At 37.9% G+C, this 21,117-nt stretch overlaps 1 protein-coding gene across 1 annotated transcript in view; it reads right to left on the bottom strand.

The window, feature by feature from the left end:
• Positions 1-16,535, bottom strand: part of GEMIN2 (gem nuclear organelle associated protein 2) — a 19,825-nt gene extending 3,290 nt beyond the window's left edge. Inside the window, exons 1-8 of the mRNA XM_007938572.1 lie at positions 16,399-16,535; positions 15,971-16,055; positions 13,159-13,248; positions 12,830-12,889; positions 9,817-9,930; positions 7,875-7,919; positions 5,005-5,073; positions 254-364 (exon numbers count right to left, since the gene is read on the bottom strand). Coding sequence (XP_007936763.1) covers positions 254-364; positions 5,005-5,073; positions 7,875-7,919; positions 9,817-9,930; positions 12,830-12,889; positions 13,159-13,248; positions 15,971-16,055; positions 16,399-16,535 — 711 coding nt within the window. The remainder of the gene's footprint in view (positions 1-253; positions 365-5,004; positions 5,074-7,874; positions 7,920-9,816; positions 9,931-12,829; positions 12,890-13,158; positions 13,249-15,970; positions 16,056-16,398) is intronic.
• Between the last annotated feature and the right edge of the window lie 4,582 nt (positions 16,536-21,117).

The raw sequence follows: 21,117 nt of genomic DNA, 5'->3' as shown, positions 1-21,117 counted from the left end.
GAAGGTTGGGCAATCCTACTTCCATAGTGATACTGCCTCGGAAACCCAAGGAGGGGTCGCTATGAGTTGGGTTTGACTCGACGGCACGTAACAACAACAACATTTAAGCTACTGTTATTTTTGGCTTTTCTTTTGTGACCAAATCTAATCCAAACTAATATTTCAAATGTTTTCCTATTTCATTGTAATCCCTTGCCTACTACCATATAAATTACTGGGGGCTTTCAATCTGAAATAGAAAGTTACAACTTACCACTAAGAGCCTCACTTCAGAGCACCTTCTTGCAAGTTGCCGAATTAGTGAATGAGCTTCAGGTAATAAGGGTTTTTCAAGACAAGCCAATAGAGCATAAAGCCATCTTCCCTAAACAGAATTTTTAAAGAATAGTAAGTAGGCAAATATTGAACCATAAACTTACTTGTTAAGAGTTTGTTTCAGAGATGCTTACTATAAGCAAACACCTAATAGGTAGAAAACTACATTAAGGTGTATATGAATCCTTACAAAAATTTAATTGTTTTTTCTTTGTCCTCCATGAACAGATATATAAATCATTTTATAATTTTCCCTCCATGTTCCTACAAAGGGACTATATTCTGAGTGAAATAATGTTCTGAAGGCCCATGGCAGAATGAATTTACCTACCCTCTTACTTTTTAAGTAAGTTTTTCTTTTTAATTCCAAAAGTAATACATATTCTATGCAGAAAAACTATGAAAAAGCACAAAGAAAAAAACACACAAACCTGTAATTCTACCACCCAGATAAAATTTCTGCTAACATTTTTTAATGTTTTATTCTATGCATATGTACAATTTTTTTCAATAGTTTCATCACTGAAATACCATTTTGTAGCCATCTTTTTTTATCTACAACACACATAATATTTTCTCATGTTGGTAAGTGGAATTAACAAAAGGAAGTTATTAAATATTCTCATTATACTTATGTAATATTTACCATACTTTTCTGTCACTGTTGGTTTATTTTTCCTCCTAAACTCTGTGAGAGTGTAATGATACTAGTATACTTCGAGAACCTAGCCTAGACCTAAAACATGATCCAAAACTAAACCAAATCCTACAGGAGAGAGTAGAACTGCCCCATAAGGTTTTCAAGCTGTAAAACTTTAAGGAAACAGACTGAGTTTTATCTTTCTACTGTAGAGTGGCTGATGAGTTTGAACCACCAACCCTTTGGTTTACCACAATGCTCGAACCACAGTGCTACCACAGCTCCTCAGAACATGACATCCACTGCCATCAAGTCAATTCTGACTCATGGCAACACTACAGGACAGAAAAGAACTGTTCCATAGAGTTTCCAAGGCTGTTAATGTTTATAAAAACAGACTGTCTTAGCTTTTGCCCACAGAGCAGGCTGGTAGGTTCAAACCACCTACCTTTTGGTTAGCAGCTGAATTAGCTCTGGTGGTGTAGTGGATAAGGCACGTGCCTGCTAACCAGAAGGTCAGCGGTTTAAACCCACCAGCTAGCTGCTCCATGGAAGGAAAACTGTGTGCTCTACTTCCATAAATATTTACAGTCTCGGAAACCCAACAGGGGTTGCTATATGTTGGAAACAACTCGATGGCAGTTGAGTTTATGGTAACAGAACTTCTTTGAACATGATTTAAAAAAAAAAAACAACCGAAAAACCAAACCCATGGCCATCAAGTCGACTGCAACTAATGACCCCATAGAACAAAGCAGAACTGCCCCATAGGGGCTTACAAGGCTATAAGTGTTTACGTACACAGACTGCCTCATCTTTCTCCTGTGGAGTGGCTGGTGGGTTTGAGCCACTAACCTTTTGATTAGGAGCTGAATGCTTTAACCACTACACCACCAGATCTCCTTTAGAACATGGTAAAATCCACTGTCATCAAGTTGATTCTGACTCATAGCAATTCTGCATTGGGTTTCCAAGGTGACAAAATCTTTAAGGAAGAAGATTATCCCATTTTCCTTCTATGGAGTGGCTGGTGAGTTTGAACTGCCAACCCTCTGGTTAGCAGTCAGATGCCTTAAGCACAGTGCTGTTGATGTTGTTGTTGTTACGTGCCATTGAGTCGCACCCGACTCATAGATAGAGATCCCTCCTTCGGTTTCTGAGGCAGTATCACTATGGAAGTAGACTGCCCAACCTTCCTTCTGAGGAATGGCTGGTGGGTTTGAACCACCAGCCGTCTGGTTAGCAGTCAAATGCCTTAGGCACTATGCTGCCATAGCTCCTGGTGCTGATGATAGGAGGACTTAATTAAAATATTTGTGGAATGAATGCATAAATGTAATTTTTAAATGAAAGAAAGTACCATTGTGGAAACATCATAATTTACTTAACCAATAGCTTATTGTTGAACATTTAGGATGTCACTGTTAGACACAAAGAAGTGATACAAAATTTTAACATCAATATCTAGATTCCACGTTAGAATATGAACAACATTATGAAGGCATAGTTAATATACCAATGCATGGGAAAAATATTCTGTCCATTATTACTGAAAAAAATGTTAAGTGCATTGACTTTAAAATACTACAATAAATTTGGAAAATCATCACAAAACTAAAATAATGTTAGAGTGAAATACATGGAATTACTGATAAACACTTCTAATCCACAAAAACAAGAATTTCATATGGTTCAATGTTCTGGTTACCTAGTGCCACTCTGACAGGAATATACCATAAATGGGATGGCTTGAAGAAGTAGGAGTTTATTCTCTTATAGTTTGGAGGCTTTAAATCTGAGTTCAAAGTGCCAGGCTCTAGGGGCTGGGTGAAAGTCCCTCAACCGTGGGCTTCAGCTCTGCCTCCTGCTTCTGGCCCACTGAAGCTAGAGACTTTTCTTCACTCAGCTGCTGGCTGCTCAGGCAGACAAGCCCAAGGTTGACAAGTAAAAAGGCACAGTCCCGATGTTAGCAAAACACAAGACAGGCCATTAATTCAAGTCCACTGAAAATCCCAAGGTTGGCAGAGCCTGGCAGGCTGCTGAACAATGACATGGCTACATGCAGCGTTCAAGCATGCCATAGGCTAGAGATCATTCTCCAAGGCTTCTCCTTACAGACAGGAAGCAGACCACATTCTCCAAGGCAGCTTACTCAGCTGCTCCCAGTAGATTCCACCATGGAGTTGATTACCAGTCTCATCATGGGGAATACTACATCCAGTTGCCCAGCAACCCAACCAGGCCCAGCCAAGTTGACACACAAACTGAACTACCACAGTCAATTTATAATAGGTTATAGAGAATAGAAGTAAATTTAAGTATCCATTGCTGCTGGCATTATAAACTGGCTCACTTTTAGACAGCAATCTGGCAAAATGTAACAAAAGCTTATAAAGCCTTTTTTCAGTAATTGTAATCTAGAAATATTCTACCTTTTGGCTACTGTGAATAGTGCTGCAATTGACAGTGGTATACATTCACCTTTACATATATACTTATCTTAGATATATCTATCTTGTGAATACACAAAGCCACCTAAGAGTGGTATTGTTGAGCCATATGGCAGATCTTTGTTTTACTTTTTGAACTCTAGAAATATTCTGAGAAATGAATTAAAAGAAATGAGAAAAAATGTGTATAATTTAGTCATAACAGCAAAATACGGGAAAGAACATATGGTCAATAATGAAAAGAATCAAAGAAAACTAAGATTCGTTAAGATAATGGAAATTACACGAATTATATTATCACATAGAAGTATACATATATATGAGATGTGAGCTAAAAAAACAAAATGGAACGTATGCCTTGATTTCAACTATATAAAAGTCATGTATAACCACTGGTAGAATCAGAAACAGTGATTTTAAACATATGAATGTTTCCTCTATAAAAAATACACAGTACATAGTAGAGACTTATAAGAATGAAAACATAAATTTCTAAAATGACAATCCAGTGGTAAAAGGATATGGTCATTATATTTATGGAAGAAACTTATCTAAGCCACTTGGCTGAACAGTAGGCTGGGAAACATACACTATACTGCCATGCTGGTTTATCCGTTTCTCCCAGCAAACTATAAGCTTCTGGAGGGAAAAGATTTTATCTGTTTCATTAGTACAGTGGGCAGAAAACGGAGTGTTCAATGCTTGTTAAATGAATCCACAGTACTCAAGAGTCTTGCCAGGGAATTCCAGGGCCTCAGACACACTCTTTTCCAAATATTCTCAAATTTTTTTGTTTTTAAAAATAAAATCTATCTCAAAGATGATAAAATTTCTTAAAATCCAATTTTAAGAGGAAATTAAGCATGTGATTCATTTATAACCCATCAAATTAACTCAATTTTGGAAGTGAGAAATAAGCTGTAAATAAACAATAAAATAGAGGGGCAGTGCAGCACAGCTGTTAAAGAGTAGAGATACTAGAGCCAGATGGTCTGACCTCGAGTCTCAGTTATTGGCGGTGTGACCTTGAGCAAGTTAATTAACCTCTCAGTGCTTCAGTTTCCTTATCCGTAAAATGGAGATAATAACATTTATCAGCTGTTGGAGGATTCAACAGTTTATTATATACAAAATCCTTAGACCAATGGCTAACACATAGTACTTGCTATTATTTCTGATATTCTTATGCAGACTGGATTTCAAGGCCACTTATGAAAATGCATTTAAAACTTGCTTTAAGCCAGTGCTACTCAAAGTGGGGTTTGCAGACTGGTTGCTAGTCTGTAACCTGCTTGTTACTGGACTGAGAGGAGATAAGGAGCATGTATCAGAATCTAAATCAACTCTTTATCAGTTAATGTTTTTCTCCCTAAAGCAAAACTTTCTTAATGGAGGAAGTACTACACTGATTTCTATCAATGTAAGCTTCTCACTTCATTGCAAACAAATAGAGTTATGAATACATACATACATACAAACATCCCAAAACTCACTGCCATACATACACACACACACACACACACAGAAAAGGAAAGACATCTTACATATAAGTATACATAGTTTTGCCTGCATTATAAAAATAAAAAGATGTAATACTACCAACTCTGGAGTAAAGTCTCTTTCTCCAAACCAATTATTTAGGTATTCCAAGACACAAGTTACTGTTGCCTAAGAGGGAGAAGGGAGAACTCTATTAGTAATGAAACACTGACAAGTTCAACATGAACTTCATTACTTTTAGTTACAAAGCAATATGTTTAAAAAGGCCTCATTCTTTAGACATCCAGAGAAAACTGTGACTCTAATTAGTAATTTGATTTGATGGCTGACCCAATGAAAAACAGCCTTTTAGGTAAATAGTCTAATATACTCTCTAGAATCAACAAACACCTTAGTTTAAATACAAGGATTGAGTTTGTAAAGATTAAAAAATTACTTGAAAAAGTCCATGTGCTCTCCCAAAAAAGTCTTTCCATAAACACCTTCAGTTTATTTCACAATTCAAATTAAATTAAAAGACAAATCTAAAGAGAAAATGAGCTAGAAAGAGATGTATTTTAAAGCTGTAGAGATAGAATTTACCAAACTCTTAAAAATATTCTCTGGCTGACTCAAATATAAAATACAAACCAGCTGCTGTTGGTCAATTCTGACATATGGTGACCCCATGTGTATAGAACAAAACTGATTCCATAGGCTTAGGCTGCTACCTTTGGGAAGCAAACTGCCAAGCATTTCTTCTAAGGTGCCCTGGGTGGGTCTGACATGCCAACCTTCTGATTAGTAGTCAAGTGCTTAATCATTTGTGCTACCAAGGGACTCCTATTCAAATATACTTGGGCACTTATAAAAATCACACTGGTAAGAGTTTAATATGACTGCTATAGTATCTTAATGCAAATGACCAAGTAAGTGAAATCTGTAGGCAGTATACAATTTCCAACAGAGTATGACCTTTTAAAAGGGCACTAGTGGTTCAGTAAGGTGTTCTGGTGGCATAGTGATTAAGGCATTTGGCTGCTAACCAAAAGGTCAGTGGTTTGAACCTGTTAACTGCTCTGTGGGAGAAAGATGAAGGACTGTTTCAATAAAGATTTATAGTCTCGGAAACCCTATGTGGCAGTACTACTTTGTTCTTTAGGGTCACTAAGAGTTGGAATCCTTGATGCCAGTGGGTTTGGTTTGGTGGTGCAGTATAGAGTTCATGTCTTCCATTCAGGAGATCAGGGTTCAATTCCCATCCAATCCACCTCAAGCACAACTATCATCTACCTGTCAGTAAATTCCTGTGTACTGCTATGCTGCTGAGCAGGCATCAGCAAAGCTTCCAAACTAAGGTGGAATAGGAAGAAAAGCCTGGCAATATGCTTCTGAAAGTCAGCCAATGAAAACCCACAGTTCCCAATGGTCCATTCCCCTGTTCATAGGGATGCATTGATTTTGAGGCTGACTCCACGGTAGTTAACAGTAATAACATGACCTATCTAGAAAAAGAAAAAACATATTCTCTTCCAAGGGTACTCAAGGTTACATAAAGGCAAAACATATTTTTTATTTGCTCTGATAATGTATAACAAAGAATCCCCACTCCTAAAAGACTGAAGAATCAAAGTTCAAATTTCACCCCTTTTATGGGAGACATCAAACTCAACTGGCACAATATGGTATACAAAAATATTTCCTTGGGAGGGGAGCTGTTGCATTGTAAATTTTGGTCAATGACATGAGACAAAGTATATGTGAACTGCTGTATGAAAAGTGAATTTACTCTGTAAATCTTCACCCAAATCAAAATTTAAAAAAAAAAAAAAAAAAAAATTTCCTACATCTTACTTTGGTGAGTAGCAACCGGGGTCTTAAGAGCTTGTAAGCAGTCATCTAAGTGGCAACTATTGGTCTCTTCTCATCTGGAGCTAAGAGTGAGGAAAATCAAAGATGCATGGAAATAGTCCAAAGGACTAACAGACTATGAGAACATCAACCCCTATGACCCTGAGACCAAAAGAACTAGATGGTGCCTGGCTACCAATGCCAACCACTCAGAAAGGGATCAAAATTGGAGAGTCTGTATAGATTGGGAGAAAAATATGGAAAAAAACCTCAAAATCATAAAAAAGAACAGGTTTAATGGTCTGACAGACTGCTGAAACTGAGAATATAGCCCGTAGTCACCTTTTGGGGCTGGAATTGAACTCACTTCTGTGGCTTAACTTTCACCAAACAATAGACAGGCATAGGAGCTCAATACCTACACCAGGGAGGTACACTCTTTAGAACAATCAACCATGGGAAATCAGAAGAGTGGCATTTGCACAGGGAGAAAGATAGGGAGGCAGGAATGCATAGGCAAGAAGGACTCAGGAAAAGGGTAACCACAGGGAGGAAGGAGGAGGTAAGATGTCACACTGTTGAGAATGTAACCAGTGTCACAAAACAAAATGTGTATGAATGTTTTAACTGTTGAATGTAAAATGAATCTGCTTCGCAAAATTTCACCCAAATCACAACAACAAAAAAATTATTCCTTTTAACTGAATAAATTATGTATTTCATTCTTAATGGACTGTATAGGAAATCTAGAATTAGAAATCTAATTTTATCTAATTCAAACCCTGGAATCTAATTATACATTGAAATGTATAATAATGAATAGTTTAGCACTGTGATAAGGATCATAAGCTTTGGAGTTAGGTGGACAAAGGCTTGAAACTCAGTGATGCCATTTACTTGCTAAAAAACTACCTGTAAGTTATAGTTAACTTCCAATTGGATTTCTTCACCTATAAAAAATGGATATCAACAACTCCCAATACAGAGTTGTAGTGAGGATTAAATGAGAACCATCAAAGAGCTTAGCACAGGTGCCTGAATCTATTAAGTATTCAGAAAATGCATTTAATACTTTCACTTAGAACACACACGCTGGAAACAAAAGAACACATACATCCTTAGCATTTAATAGGTTTTACCTGATTCATTCTGCTAACAATACTAAGCAAAGGAGGAAAGCCAATCTGAAAGAAAAAATGATACTGAAATTCATTAAATGGCATTATAAGTAGGCCTTTATCTTTTCCCCCAAACTAATTAATTTTTTTTGCCACCTTTGCTTGAAAACAAAGAATGGATAAAAGAAAACTCCTGCATTGCCCACTATAACATTCTAGGAACCATTGTATTGGTAATGCCCAAGAAAATAAATTATATGGAATTTGAATATATAAATTTCAAAATGAAGATATTTTAGCTGAGTCCAACTCATAATGCTTCTCATTGGGTTTCCAGGGCTGTAAATCTTTACCGAAGCAGACTGCTTCATCTTCCTCCCAGAGTGGCTGGTGGGTTTAAACCACCAACCATCTTGTTAGCAGTCAAATGCCTTAAACACTATACCACCAGAACTCCTTATTTTAGTTAACTAAAACGTTAAAATACGAATTTTTAAAAAGTGGTAGTTGAAAAGTTAACTTACTATTAAATACATTCAGTAAAATTATAACTAATACTGATAATGACATTAATCCATGGTATATACATAATTTCAAAATCTTCAGCTAAAGCCAGTATTTTCAGGAGTTAAGGATACTTGAATTAAACTACTTTTTAAAAACTCAATCTGATTAGATTTAAGAAAAAAAAATGTGTACTTTGGAGTCTAATGTTGGGAGTCCTGATTATAAAGACACCACTGACTTGTGAGGAACTTGTGAGACAATGCATTAAACTGTTGCATTCTTAAATGATGTTCTAATGTGGTGTGTTTTACTTGTACATATTCTGTAATAGGCTAAATAAACTTTTATATTTTGTTAGATTAAAAAGATTTTTGATATGTAGCATATATTAAGGATATTACTCAAAAGGACAAGAAGTTGCATAAGACTTCCAACTCAGCCCCACTAGAGATTTGGATGTATTTAAATTCCTATGACCATGTGCCAGAGTACTTATTTTCCCAGCTCTTGTCAACAGAGTATATATCAAACTTTCTCTGCCAATATTGCCCGAACATTCGAAGCTCAATGTTGTTATAAGCTCCATTTCTAGTACAAGTGATGTTGGGCATCTTCTCATATAAAAACCATTAGTATTTCCTCTCTGTGAAATGCCTATTTATATCCTTTGCTTGTTTTTGTATTGGATTCCTGGTCTTTTCAGTGGGTTTTGGAGCTCTTTATGTTTTTGAGATAATTAGTTTTAAGTGGAAAAAACACAGAGTGGGAAACTATAGCCAACAATAAATATTTGTGGAACAGAACAGAATACAGGAAATCATAGCAATACAGATGTATGTAGTAGTTCCACAGGAATATCTGCAGAATTGGGGCAGGTAAATTCTGAAGTACAAGAGGTTGGCCCATAATATATGATTACAATGAAGTCATACAAAATTTAAATATATCCTCGATATTTCACATCCAGGATAAATAGCTACTATGCACTTTTTTTTAGCACCTTCCTAAAATTGTTCCGTATATTTTCCTTTGTTATCCTTAAGTCATTGTTTGATCAATACCTAATCACTTGTGAAAAACTGAATCTTACTAACTTACAAAATTATGTAGCTAAAACCTAAGAGATATGATGTCAATCTAAAATAGGTCAGAGAAAATAGTTTTGGAAACTGAGCTGCCATTTTGTAAGTTAAAGAGCCAATGAACTAAGTCAGAGTTTGGCAAACACTTTCTGTAAAGCGCCAGGTAGTAAATATTTTTGGTTTTGTGGTCTGCACACTGTCTCAGTCACATACTCTTTGTTTTTTACAACTCTTTGAAAGTGTAAAAACCATTCTTAGCTTGTGGGCGGTAAAAAAAACAGGGTATGGGCTGGATGTGGCCCAGGACATGGTTTGTTGATCCCTTTTTGTAAGTGATGTATCAAAATTAGAATGCTTTTGTTTATATCACCTACTTGTACATAATCAATTCCTGGACTTTCATTTGTAGCTGGTCCAACTGTCCCTTCAGCACATAACCTTTCACCCAAACAAAATTTTTTCCAGCCTTCTTCATCCTCAGATTTTGGCTGAAAGAAAAAAAAAAAAGAATTTATTTCAATACTCAACAGTAAAAAAAAGAAGTTACAACCCCCCATATTCCCATCACTTCAACACAAAGATACACTGCTTAAAAAGTCACACCAGAGGTAGTATGTATTCAGTTTGGATCACACTTTGATGGATGCTGGCAAATTAGGTAGTATCCAAAAGATAAAGTGTAAAGTGATAAAGATGGGAATCAGTATGGAAAAAATACTTACTAATAATGTAATTTACAAGACAGAAGGATGTTTACCCTACAAAAGGAGACATGATTATTATATACTTCACATATTTAAAGGGCTGTCTGGTGAAAGAAGGAACAGATTTATTCTGTATCGTCAAATGGTAGGAGGAAGCATTCAGCTCAATATAGTCACTGAACAAAACAATTTATACTTGTACCCCCTAACCTTGCATATTACTCTGCACAGGTGCATTTTTTTCCTGAGGATAAACAGATTTTATAAGATTCTCAGGAGGAATATGAAGCCCCTAAAAGGTTAAAAACTATTGTACTGGGACTATTTATCCACCTTCTCCCATTATTCCATTAGGACAGAGACTGCTTCTGCTTCTTTTAGCACTGAAAACTCTGATTATTGAATATAAACCAAAACCAAACCAAACCAAACCCACTGCAATTGGGTCAATTCCAACTCACAGCAACCTTATAGTGCAGAGTAGACCTGTCCCATAGGGTTTCAAAGGTTATAAACTTTATGGAAGCAGAGTGCTACATCTTTCTCCTGTACTGTTGGTGGATTCCAACTGCTAACCTTTGGATTATCAGCTGAGCGCTTTACCTATTGTGCCACCAAACCCAAACTGACCTCACTGCCATCAAGTTGATTGCAACTCACAGTGACCCCTGTTGAGTTTCTAAGGCTATAAATTCTTATGGAAGCAAACCACCTCATCTGTCTTCTATGGAGTGGCTGGTGGATTTGAACTACTAACGTTCTGGTTAGAAGCCAAATGCCTTAACCACTACACCATCAGAGCTCCTTTACTGTGCCAGCAGGGCTCCTATTATTGAATATGGTAGGTATTTAATAATTGGAAAAATCAATCAATAGATGTTTGCATTTACATAGCTGCCACTGGAGTGTGCTGTAAAAATTTTGTTCATGCATTAATGTTTACATAATGTTTTACATTTATCATAATAAACATTTTTAATTGATATATAAACCCACTGCTATTGAGTCAATTCTAACTCAAAGTGACCCCCAAGGTGGTAAATCTTTATGGAAGTAGATTGCCTCATCTTCCTTCTGCAGAGCAGCTGGTGGGTTTGCCAACCCTTTTGGTTAGCAGTCAAATACCTTAGGCACTGCAGCATCAGAGCTCCTTTTAACTGCTATATAATATTCTATTACTCTGATAGACCATATTAATCTATCAATTATGTTAGGTTATTTCCATTTTTCAAAAATTTATATGTATTTGCGGCCTACACAAGTTATATCACTGATGTGGCTTCTTTTTGAATGAGTGGATATGTACCTATAAGACCTTATATCAAGTAAGTAGGAAAAAAAAATCTACCTATCTACCCACCCACCAGACCACATACACACTTCTTAATAGGAAGGCCCTATTATGCAAAGAAAGGAGCATAGGTTGTAGAGTCAGAAAAATTTGGGTTTGAATCTCTTTGAAGCTGTAACTCTTACTAGCTATGTGATCTTGAGCAAGTAATGAAGTTACTTCCCTTCATACTTCTCCTAGAGTAGACCTTCCAACTGCTAAATACTGAATCTTTCAGTTTTCAGTGACAAGCAGGTTGCCTCAGGAACATTATAAGCACCCTCTTCCATTAGTCCCAATGTGTCATCATGTAAAAGATGTTATGAGCCACTGCCTAGAGGCAGCTTCTGAAATCTATGATCATCCTGAAACTGCCTATAAAATTTTGAGTATAAGTGCATTTTCTTCTCTCAGAGAATAAACAGCTTTCAATAGACTCTCAGGTAGAATATGATACCCCCTAAAAGGTTAACAACTCTTGTCCTGCAACAATATATCCACCTTTTCTCCAACTCCCTTTTTTATTCAGCAATTTAGACATATCTACTAAAGAGCTTAAAATTACATCTAAGCTGATAAAATGTGGGAAACGCCATTTTTCAGTATGCACTCTCCATGCTTCACTAACATGCCACTCTTACCATGAAGCAGAGATGATACTAAGTGTGTAGGTTTGCTTCATGGTATCATTCCCTTGTAAAGGAAATTCATTAAGCCTTTATTCATTCTCTTTGTAAATGCTACTAAAAATGTATTTATTTGCTAAAAAGTAAATGTCTAAAAGAACTCTTAAAAATTCATAGAAGCCTTTGTTGTTGTTAAGTGCCGTCGAGTTGGCACCGACTCATAGCGACCCCTCCTTGGGTTTCCGAGGCAGTATCACTACGGAAGTAGGATTGCCCAAACTTCCTTCCGAGGAGTGGCTGTTCTAACAACTATCTATTTGAAAGTGTCCCAAGACAATGTGGATTCAAATCGTCATAAACATAACAACTTATAGCACTGATTTTCAGGTTTTAAATTAAAGAGATAGTTCCTAAGTAGAGGAAATTGTTAAAGAGCTCTCCTGTTAAATCAAAGAGTAGAGGTTTCAGTCTGCCCAGAGGCACCTTTACAGGCCTGGTGATCTATCCACTTCTGAAAAACCAGCCATTAAAAACCCTACGGAGCACAGCTCTACTCTGACACGCACAGAATCATGAGTCAGATAATCAACTCAATGGCAACTGGTTTGTTTTTTTAATATAATACAATTATGACTATTAATGGTATATGAAAATAAAAGACTGGAAATAAATATGCTATTTCAACTAGGTATATATTGTACAACTTAAACCGAGAAAACTTACATACCATGGTTACATTACTATCCAACTGTTGTGACTTCCAGTGATTTCTATGCTTGTTCACACTCTAGAGAAAAAAAAAATCAGTGATCTTCAGAAAATGAATAACTGAAATTAGTCTCTGCACAAAATTCTAACAACTCCAAAACTCAGAAAACGTGCTTTAAGTTGTATCATCTTTAAGGATTACAGTAATAATTTGGTAACTAATTTGTAAATATTCTTATATGTACTCATATTTCAGAATCATGAATCTTATTTTCCATTTATAGTCTCAAAACAAAAATAAATTGGAGGAAAAGGTTTAATTTGATTAAACAATTAAACTATATTTACCTGTCGAACAGTTGAAAACTGGGCTACTTGTTGCTGTTGCCACTGAAGTGTGGGCGAATATCCTTCAGGAGCAGGTTGGCATCCGGAAAGCTAGAGATCAGTTCAGAAATGTTATAATCAAGGTTAGTGCTACGACTACAATCTCATGTCTCTGCAAAGGAAAAGAACCAAAGTCAAAGTAAGAAAGACTATATAAGAGAAATTATACTGTAGATGCAAAAATGTAGGCACTTCGCTATATATGTCCAAATTGAAAACATTAGAAAAAGATCTTTACATAGCCACTTCAACAGAACAACTTAGAATAGTTTATAGTTGAGAATAAGACATCTACTTCCAGACCCCATGGTTAATCTTTTTTTCCTGAAAATATTTCATTGTGTTTTAGGTGAAAGTTTACACAGTAGATTAAGTTCCCATTTAACAATTTTTATACAGATTGTTCTATGGCATTGGACAATTTTTACAATGTGCTAGAATTCTCATTATTTCCATTTTGTTTCCAATTAGCTACCTTCTCTGCTCCTCCTTATCTTTGCTTTTGGATATATGTTGACCATTTGGTCTTACATACTTGATTGTTTAAGGGAGCACATTCCTCATGGGTGATACTGTTTATAAGCCAATCTATTATTTGGCTGAAGGGAGACCTCTGGGAACGGCTCAGTTCCAAGTTGAAAAGGTACCCTAGGTAAGAGTCTCTGGGGTTCCTGTAGTCTCTATCAGTCCAGTAACAGCTGGCAGTAGTAACCGGGCACCATCTAGTTCTTCTGGTCTCAGGCTAGAAGAGGCCATTGCTCACATGGGCTATTAGTCTTGTAGACTAGTTTCTTTTTTGGTTTCCTTCATTCTCTTTTGCTCCAGATGGGAAAAGACCAGTAGTTGTTATGTTAGATGGCTGCTCACAAACTTTTAAGACCCCAGGTGTACTCACCAAACTAGTGTATAGAACATTCTTATCTTTATGAACTATTTTATACCAACTGACTGAGCTGTCCCACAAGACTATGATCCCAAGCCCTTTAACTCAGTAAATCAATCCCACGAGGTGTTGGGGTATGTTTAGGAGATCTCTGTAACTAAGTACGTTGTTGTTGTTGTTACTGTTATGTGCTGTCGAGTCGGACCTGACTCATAGCAACCCTTCCTTGGGTTTCCAAGGCGGTTATCACTACAGACGTAGGTTACCCAACCTTCCTTCCAAGGAGTAGCTGGTGGGTTTGAACCACCAGCCTTCTGGTTATGTAACTAAGTATGTTGTTGTTGCTGTTACGTGCCGTCGAGTCGGACCCGACTCATAGCGACCCTTTCTTGGGTTTCCAAGGCAGTATCACTACGGAAGTAGATTGCCCCATCTTCCTTCCGGGGAGTGGCTGGTGGGTTTGAACCGCCAGCCTTCTGGTTAGCAGTCAAGTGCCTTAGCCACTATGCTACCAGAGCTGTAACTAAGTATAAGAAATGTAAACTATATGAGCCCTGATGATATAATCTATTCCTTTCTACAAAACACTTTTGAAATAAAAGGAGAGGACATACCTCAGATAACCGCCAGCCTTCTGGTTAGCAGTCAAATGCCTTAGACACTATGCCACCAGAGCTCCTTAAAGAATTTTTAGTATGGGCAAAATATACTCAAATAACTTGAGATATTTGACTTCAAACAAAAATGTGCTGGATAAATGAAAATGACAACACTGTGCAAACAGCTAGAAAAAGTTTAAGATATTTGGGTCTCTATTCTTGAAAAGCAGGAGAAAAGATGTGGCAGACTGCTTCCATAAAGATTACAGCCTTGGAAACTCTATGGAGTTCTACTTTGCCCTATAGGATTGCTATGAGTAGGAACTGACTCCACAGCAACTGGTTTTACTCTTAAGGGAGTCCCTGGGTGGTGTAATGGTTAAGCACGAAAGGCTGGCAATTTGAATACTTCCATATGTCTCAGGAGCTCTGGTAGCATAGTGCCTAAGGCATCTGACTGCTAATCAGAAGGCTGGTGGTTCAAATCCACCAGCCACTCCTTGGAAGGAAGATGGGGCAATCTACTTCTTTAGTGAAATTGCCTTGGAAACCCAAGGGGGGGGGGGTCACTATGAGTTGGATCCAACTCAATAGCAGGGAGTTTGGTTTGGGTTTGGTTTATGTTTGGTTTACAGGCACTTCAAAAGAAAGGCTTGGTAATTGACTTTTGAAAGGTCACATCTAATGAAAACCCTATGGTGTGCAGTTCTTCTCTGTACATGAGGTCCCCATGAACTGGAATCAACTACAAGGCAACTGGTTAGGTTTCGTATTGTTAAGCAACTAAATCCAGACAAATTAGAACATGCAATTTATACAACTACAGAACAGGCAAACTACACTGACGAAGCGTAAACACCAGTCCAGTAATAATTATGAAGATTCAACTGGAAAAAGATTCCTAAAAAATAAAGTGTACAATATGATGAATGTCATTGAATTGTACACTTACATATGTTAAAAATGTACAGGTGTTTGTTATATATACATATATTTCACCATAATAAAATAAAATTATAAATAATATTGCATAAGCAACTCATCTAAACACTCCAGGATTAGATCACGACCTTACAGTAAACAAATTTCCACAATGTCAGGGTTACTGAAAATCTCTTTGGAAGCAGTAAATGCCAATGATCCTTCCGGAAAAATGTACAAGCAAATGTCTAACTTCTGTTAAGGGTAGTAAATCTTACCTACACCATAATTGATAGTGTCAGATACCACAGAAAAGCCTTGGACTTTTAATTTTGGGGGGAAAATTCCCTGAACGGTTACCAAAACTCACAGAAACATTCACAGTTTGCCTTCGTTTCAACTTCTTTGGGTCAATTTGAGCTACCACAACATCTGGACATTGGGCTGCTTCGAGCCTACAAATAAATAATAAATGCAAGAAATTTAGTTACTACTGTGCTTTGTTCATGTTTATCAAAACAAGCGACCTATTTCTAGAATTATGAAATCAGAAAAAATTTGAGACCTGCAATTGAGATACTCAACAACTATTTCTGAAATTACCCGAATTGGAAGCAAGAAAACACAGGAGTACACAAGAAGTAATACAGGGATCTTGATGAGACTCTAACTCCCACGGGAGTGTAAAGAGGAATACGAGCCGGGCTTTATAATGCACAGGAGTCGGGAGGGGGACCGCACGCTGTACCCACGGCAGGGTGGACAACCAGCCCACCCGCACAAGGCCAAATCACTCACTGGACGCGCCTCAGGTATTCCTGAGGCGTCTTCGGGGGTCCCGAGGGATCAAAACCTTCTGTCAAGTCGCAGGGCTCCACCGGTAAGAGGCGGGGCATCAGCTCTTCCACTACAGACTCCATAGGTACCCACGCCATGACTCCCAGTCCAACCACTGCAACCTAGCGCATGCGCCTGGTCTCGGTCAGCGCACGCGTACTAGTAGGCGCCTTTGGCGCGCAGCAGAGGAAGGGGCGGAGTTTAGGGGTGCATTTGCGCGTGCTCTGGTTATCTCTGGTGGCATTGTGGTTGGAGCATTGGGCTGCTAACCAGAATCTCAGCAGATGGAACCCACCAGCCACTCTGTGGGAAACCGATGAGGTAGTCTGCTTCCATAAAGATTTATAGCCTTGGAAACCCCCTGTGGCAGTTCTACTCTGTCCTTTGGGGTTGCTACCAGTTGGAATGGACTTGATGGCAGTGAGCTTAATTGTGTTTTTAGATTAGTTTTGGTTTTTCATCATATATTCCATGAATTTGATTCCCAGCAAAAGTGTTTCTGGGGCTATTGACTTTTATTCTAGCTTTCAAGGGTTGGGTAAAGACAGATTTATTAACCTTTATGTGTCCCTAAGCAGCATCATAATAAATGGAGAAGAGGTTGAAGTTGTCAGAGATTTCATATTACTTGGTTCCACAACCAACACCAATGGAAGCAACAGTCAAGAAATCAGACTACATATTACACTGGGTAAATCTGCTGCAAAAGACCTCTTTAAAGTGCTGAAGAGCAGAGAGATCTCTTTGAAGACTAAGGTGCACCCAACCCAAGCCATGTTGTTTTCAATCGCCTCGTATGCATGTGAAAGCTGGACAATGACTATGGAAGACCAAAGAAGAGTTACTTCTTTTGAATTGTGTTGTTGGCAAAAAATACTAAAACTACTGTGCACTGTCAGAAGAACTAACAGATCTGTCCTGGAAGAAGTACAGTCAGAATGCTCCTTGGAAGTGAAAATGGCCAGACTTCGTCTCACCTACTTTGGTCATGTTGTCAGAAGGGACCATTCCCTGGAGAAGGATATCATGCTAGGCAAAGTGAAGGGTCAGTGAAAAAGGGGAAGTCCATCAATGAGTTGGATTGGCACAGTAGCTGCAATGATGGGTTCACGTAAAGCAAGGATCGTGAGGCTGGCACAGGACCAGGCAGTGTTTCATTCTGTTGTACATAGGGTCGCTATGAGTCGGAGCCGACTGGATGGCACTTAACAACAGCAACAGTATTGAGGGCTTCTTAAATATTTCTTAGGGAGCTCTGGTGGCGTAGTGCCCAAGGCATTTGACTGCTAATCAAAAGGCTGGTGGTTCAAACCTACCAGTCGCTCCTGGGAAGGAAGAATGGGCAATCTACTTCGGTAGTAATACCTCCTCGAAAACCCCCAGGGAGGGGTTGCTATGAGTCGGATCCTACTTGACAGCAGTGAGTTGTTTTTTTTTTTTTTTTAAATATCTCTTGGACTTATGAATGAGTAATCGTACTATAATTGTTATCTATTCAGCTCTAAATTCTTAAATCTTTGGTAAACATGTTACATACATATCCTCATGTAATTCAATTACTACAACCCTGTGAAATTTTGTAGGGGAGAGAATCGATTTAAGAGACTTACTACGCCTTTGAGGTTGGCAGACAATGGGCCTATAAGTTCATGTGAATGATCAGAATTCCCAGGTGTATAGTAGAGCTGACAAGGGGCAAGGTTGTGGTCATTGCTTGGTCACAGCCAGCTACCCAGAGGGACTGAGTAGTTGATCCTGTGGGCTTGGGACCATAGTCGCAGGGGACATCAAGCTCAATTGGCATAACATACTATACAAAACATTGTTCCACCTACTACTTTGGCGAGTAGCGACTGGGACATTAAAAGCTAGGAAGCTGCCATCTAGATGCAACAACGGGTCTCTCCTCGTCAAGAAGAAAGAAGAAAACCAAAATGAATGGAAACAATCAGTCCTAGCGACTGGTACACCATCCGATCTGCAACCTATACAACTATGAGACCAGAAGAACTAGATGGTGCCCAGCTACCACTGCCATCCACTTGGAAGGGATGTAGGAGATCCTGCATAGAGAGGGAGAACAATGTGGAACAAAACTCAAAATCATTTGGAGGCAAAAAAAAAAGAAGGTGGGGATCAGGTTTGCTGGTCCAATAGAGCCTGGTGTAACCGCTGAGACTATGGCCCCTAGCTGCCCTTCAGGTCTGGAATTGAACCCACAACTGTGGTTTCCTGCCAAACAAAGTACAGGCATGTGAGTTAAACATTTACCTCAAGTAGACACACACCCTGGAGAGAACAATCATGGGAGAAGGAAGGGCTGCTTATGCACAGGGAGATAGCTCAGGGTGCAGAAGAGTATGAAGGGATGGACACTGGGAGGAGGTAACTATGGGGAGGAAGTGGGAGGGGAGCTGCTGCATTGTAAATTTTGGTCAATGACATGAGACAAAGTATATGTGAACTGCTGTATGAAAAGTGAATTTACTCTCTAAATCTTCACCCAAATCCTAAAAAAAAAAAAAGAGACTTACTACACCTTTGAGTCCCAAAAGGGCAGAGCCTATTCCAACTCAGATTTATCCAACGCCAAATGAATGAAAATTAATTTTCCAGAGGAATTTCTTGTGTTTGGATATCTCAAAGATCATTTTATATTTATCTAAAATGGGTATTATTCCTAAGGTGGTCATTACTCCCCTCCCTCCCCCTTTTTTTTTAGAAAAATCATTCTGCTTAAATATAAATAAAACCACTCCCATCAAGCCTATTCCGACAGACAGAGACCTAATAGAACAGAATAGAACTGCCCCATATACAAAAGCGGACTGCCTGCTTGTACTCCCACCAAGTTTCTGATGAGTTAGAACGCCCAACCTTTCGGTTAGCAGCCGGATGACTTAACCACTGTGCCATCAGAGCTCCTAAATATAAACAGTTTAAAGAAAAAAGTTAATGCCAGTACTTAGGAATTGCCATTATGAAATCTAGTCCAACCTTGAGAAGTAGCTATTATCATCTCTATTTTGCAAGTGTAGAAACAAGGCAGAAATGGTTGTTACTTGCTCTAGGCAAGCAAATTGAAAGAAACAATGGAAGTATTATATCTCTGATTCTTTTTAAACAAACTCTTGAGTGAATACAATTCACCTTTATTTTCTAAGGTTTATGTTTACTTTTAAGGCTTTAAAAAAAAAAAAGGACTACTTTTTTAGCTGGCAAGCAATTGAGTTCAAAACCAGGATGTAACTTCCTTAAGTGAAACAAAGGAGAAAAGTCCTTATGTGAAGAGCCAAGGAATCAGGGCTTATGAGCAGTGGTAACTACACAGTTTGGAGACTTGGAAGACACTGCCTGGTTTCAGTTAAACTAGAAAGTTACTTGGTTAAATTTTTTTTACTGCTTTTGAGAGAAACAAAATTAAAGAGAAGAAATATGGCGAATGACTTACCTTCCCTCACCATTTTGATCATAATTAAGAACAAATTTGAAAAGGTAGCCGGTGACTTCATTCCTGGATTTTCTTGTAAGTAGTTGTAGTTGTAGTTTTCCCCTTTCTTTGAAACTGTGTAAATTATTAGCAACTCCTCCCACTTTTCTTGATTAAAAGAATGGATGATTATCTAACCAACCACCCACCAATGGAACAACAGTACTTCACGCTGAACTCCACGCAGTAAGTACGTGGCAGAACAACATATGGATCAAGGAAGAAAGGAGGATAGCAGAATGGAACAAGAGTTGTCCTGGGAAATGATAATAAATTCTTTTCCAAAGGAAAAGGTGAGTTATTATAGCATAACAATGATTCCGACATGTTTCTGAAATTATAATTACACAGAAATGAATTGTTTCAGTAGAGAAGACAGGAAATTCGGTTAAAAGATGTAAGGGTTTCTTTCTGCTACTTCAAATCTAATATGACTTGAAATAATTATAAGCTTTGAAACAGATTTTTAATACAATTATAAATTGAAAATTGCACTAAGTATTTTTTATTATTTCCGTGAAGTACAGACATCTGAGTATAAGCTATATCTGGTTGATTAATTTACTGTGGGGGGAAAAAAAGCTTAATTTCCGGAAAGGTGAACTTCTAAAACTTTAATAACCATTTCATCTAGCTTCTTCGAGGAAGAGCTATTCTGAAGATACAGAACTAGCTCTAATGCCCTGTTTTCAAAGATTTCCTATCAGTTTTTAATTCACATTGGAAAAATTTTTGTGTTTCAGTCTTTTTCACATTAGCGGTTGGCTGTAGGAGTTATATGAGGGTTGTGAGAACAGAACAGCCAACAGCTGTTGGGTGACCATGGTAGCATCTGTTAAGTCACATTTACAGAACTAAATGGAAAGGTTGTCCCTGTGTTTTCTATCCCCTAAACAGCTCAGTTATTCTTAAATGTTTGTGTGTCTCAGAATCATCTGAAAGCAATTGTTTAAAATACAGATTCCTGGGTCTCCCTGAGAGATTCTGATTCTGTTGATCGGGTGTGGGGCTCACAAATTTACATTTTTAGAAACATTCAATATAGTTTGGCTGTGAGTACCAGGTTGGCTCCTAATAACTAGGCTCAGAAGCCAGATGAATTTCTTTTGTGTGGGGGTGCTTTTCTCTTTATCAGGGCAAAGTATTTTACATAGATTATCATGTTTTATCTTCATGGAGACCACATGTTT

Source organism: Orycteropus afer, unplaced genomic scaffold, assembly GCF_000298275.1.
Source record: "Orycteropus afer afer isolate SDZICR_OR568_19922 unplaced genomic scaffold, OryAfe1.0 scaffold00051, whole genome shotgun sequence".
In the NCBI taxonomy this organism is placed as follows: domain Eukaryota; kingdom Metazoa; phylum Chordata; class Mammalia; order Tubulidentata; family Orycteropodidae; genus Orycteropus; species Orycteropus afer.
Note: the sequence above shows the minus strand (reverse complement) of the source record. Positions and strands in the feature narration are given on the sequence as shown.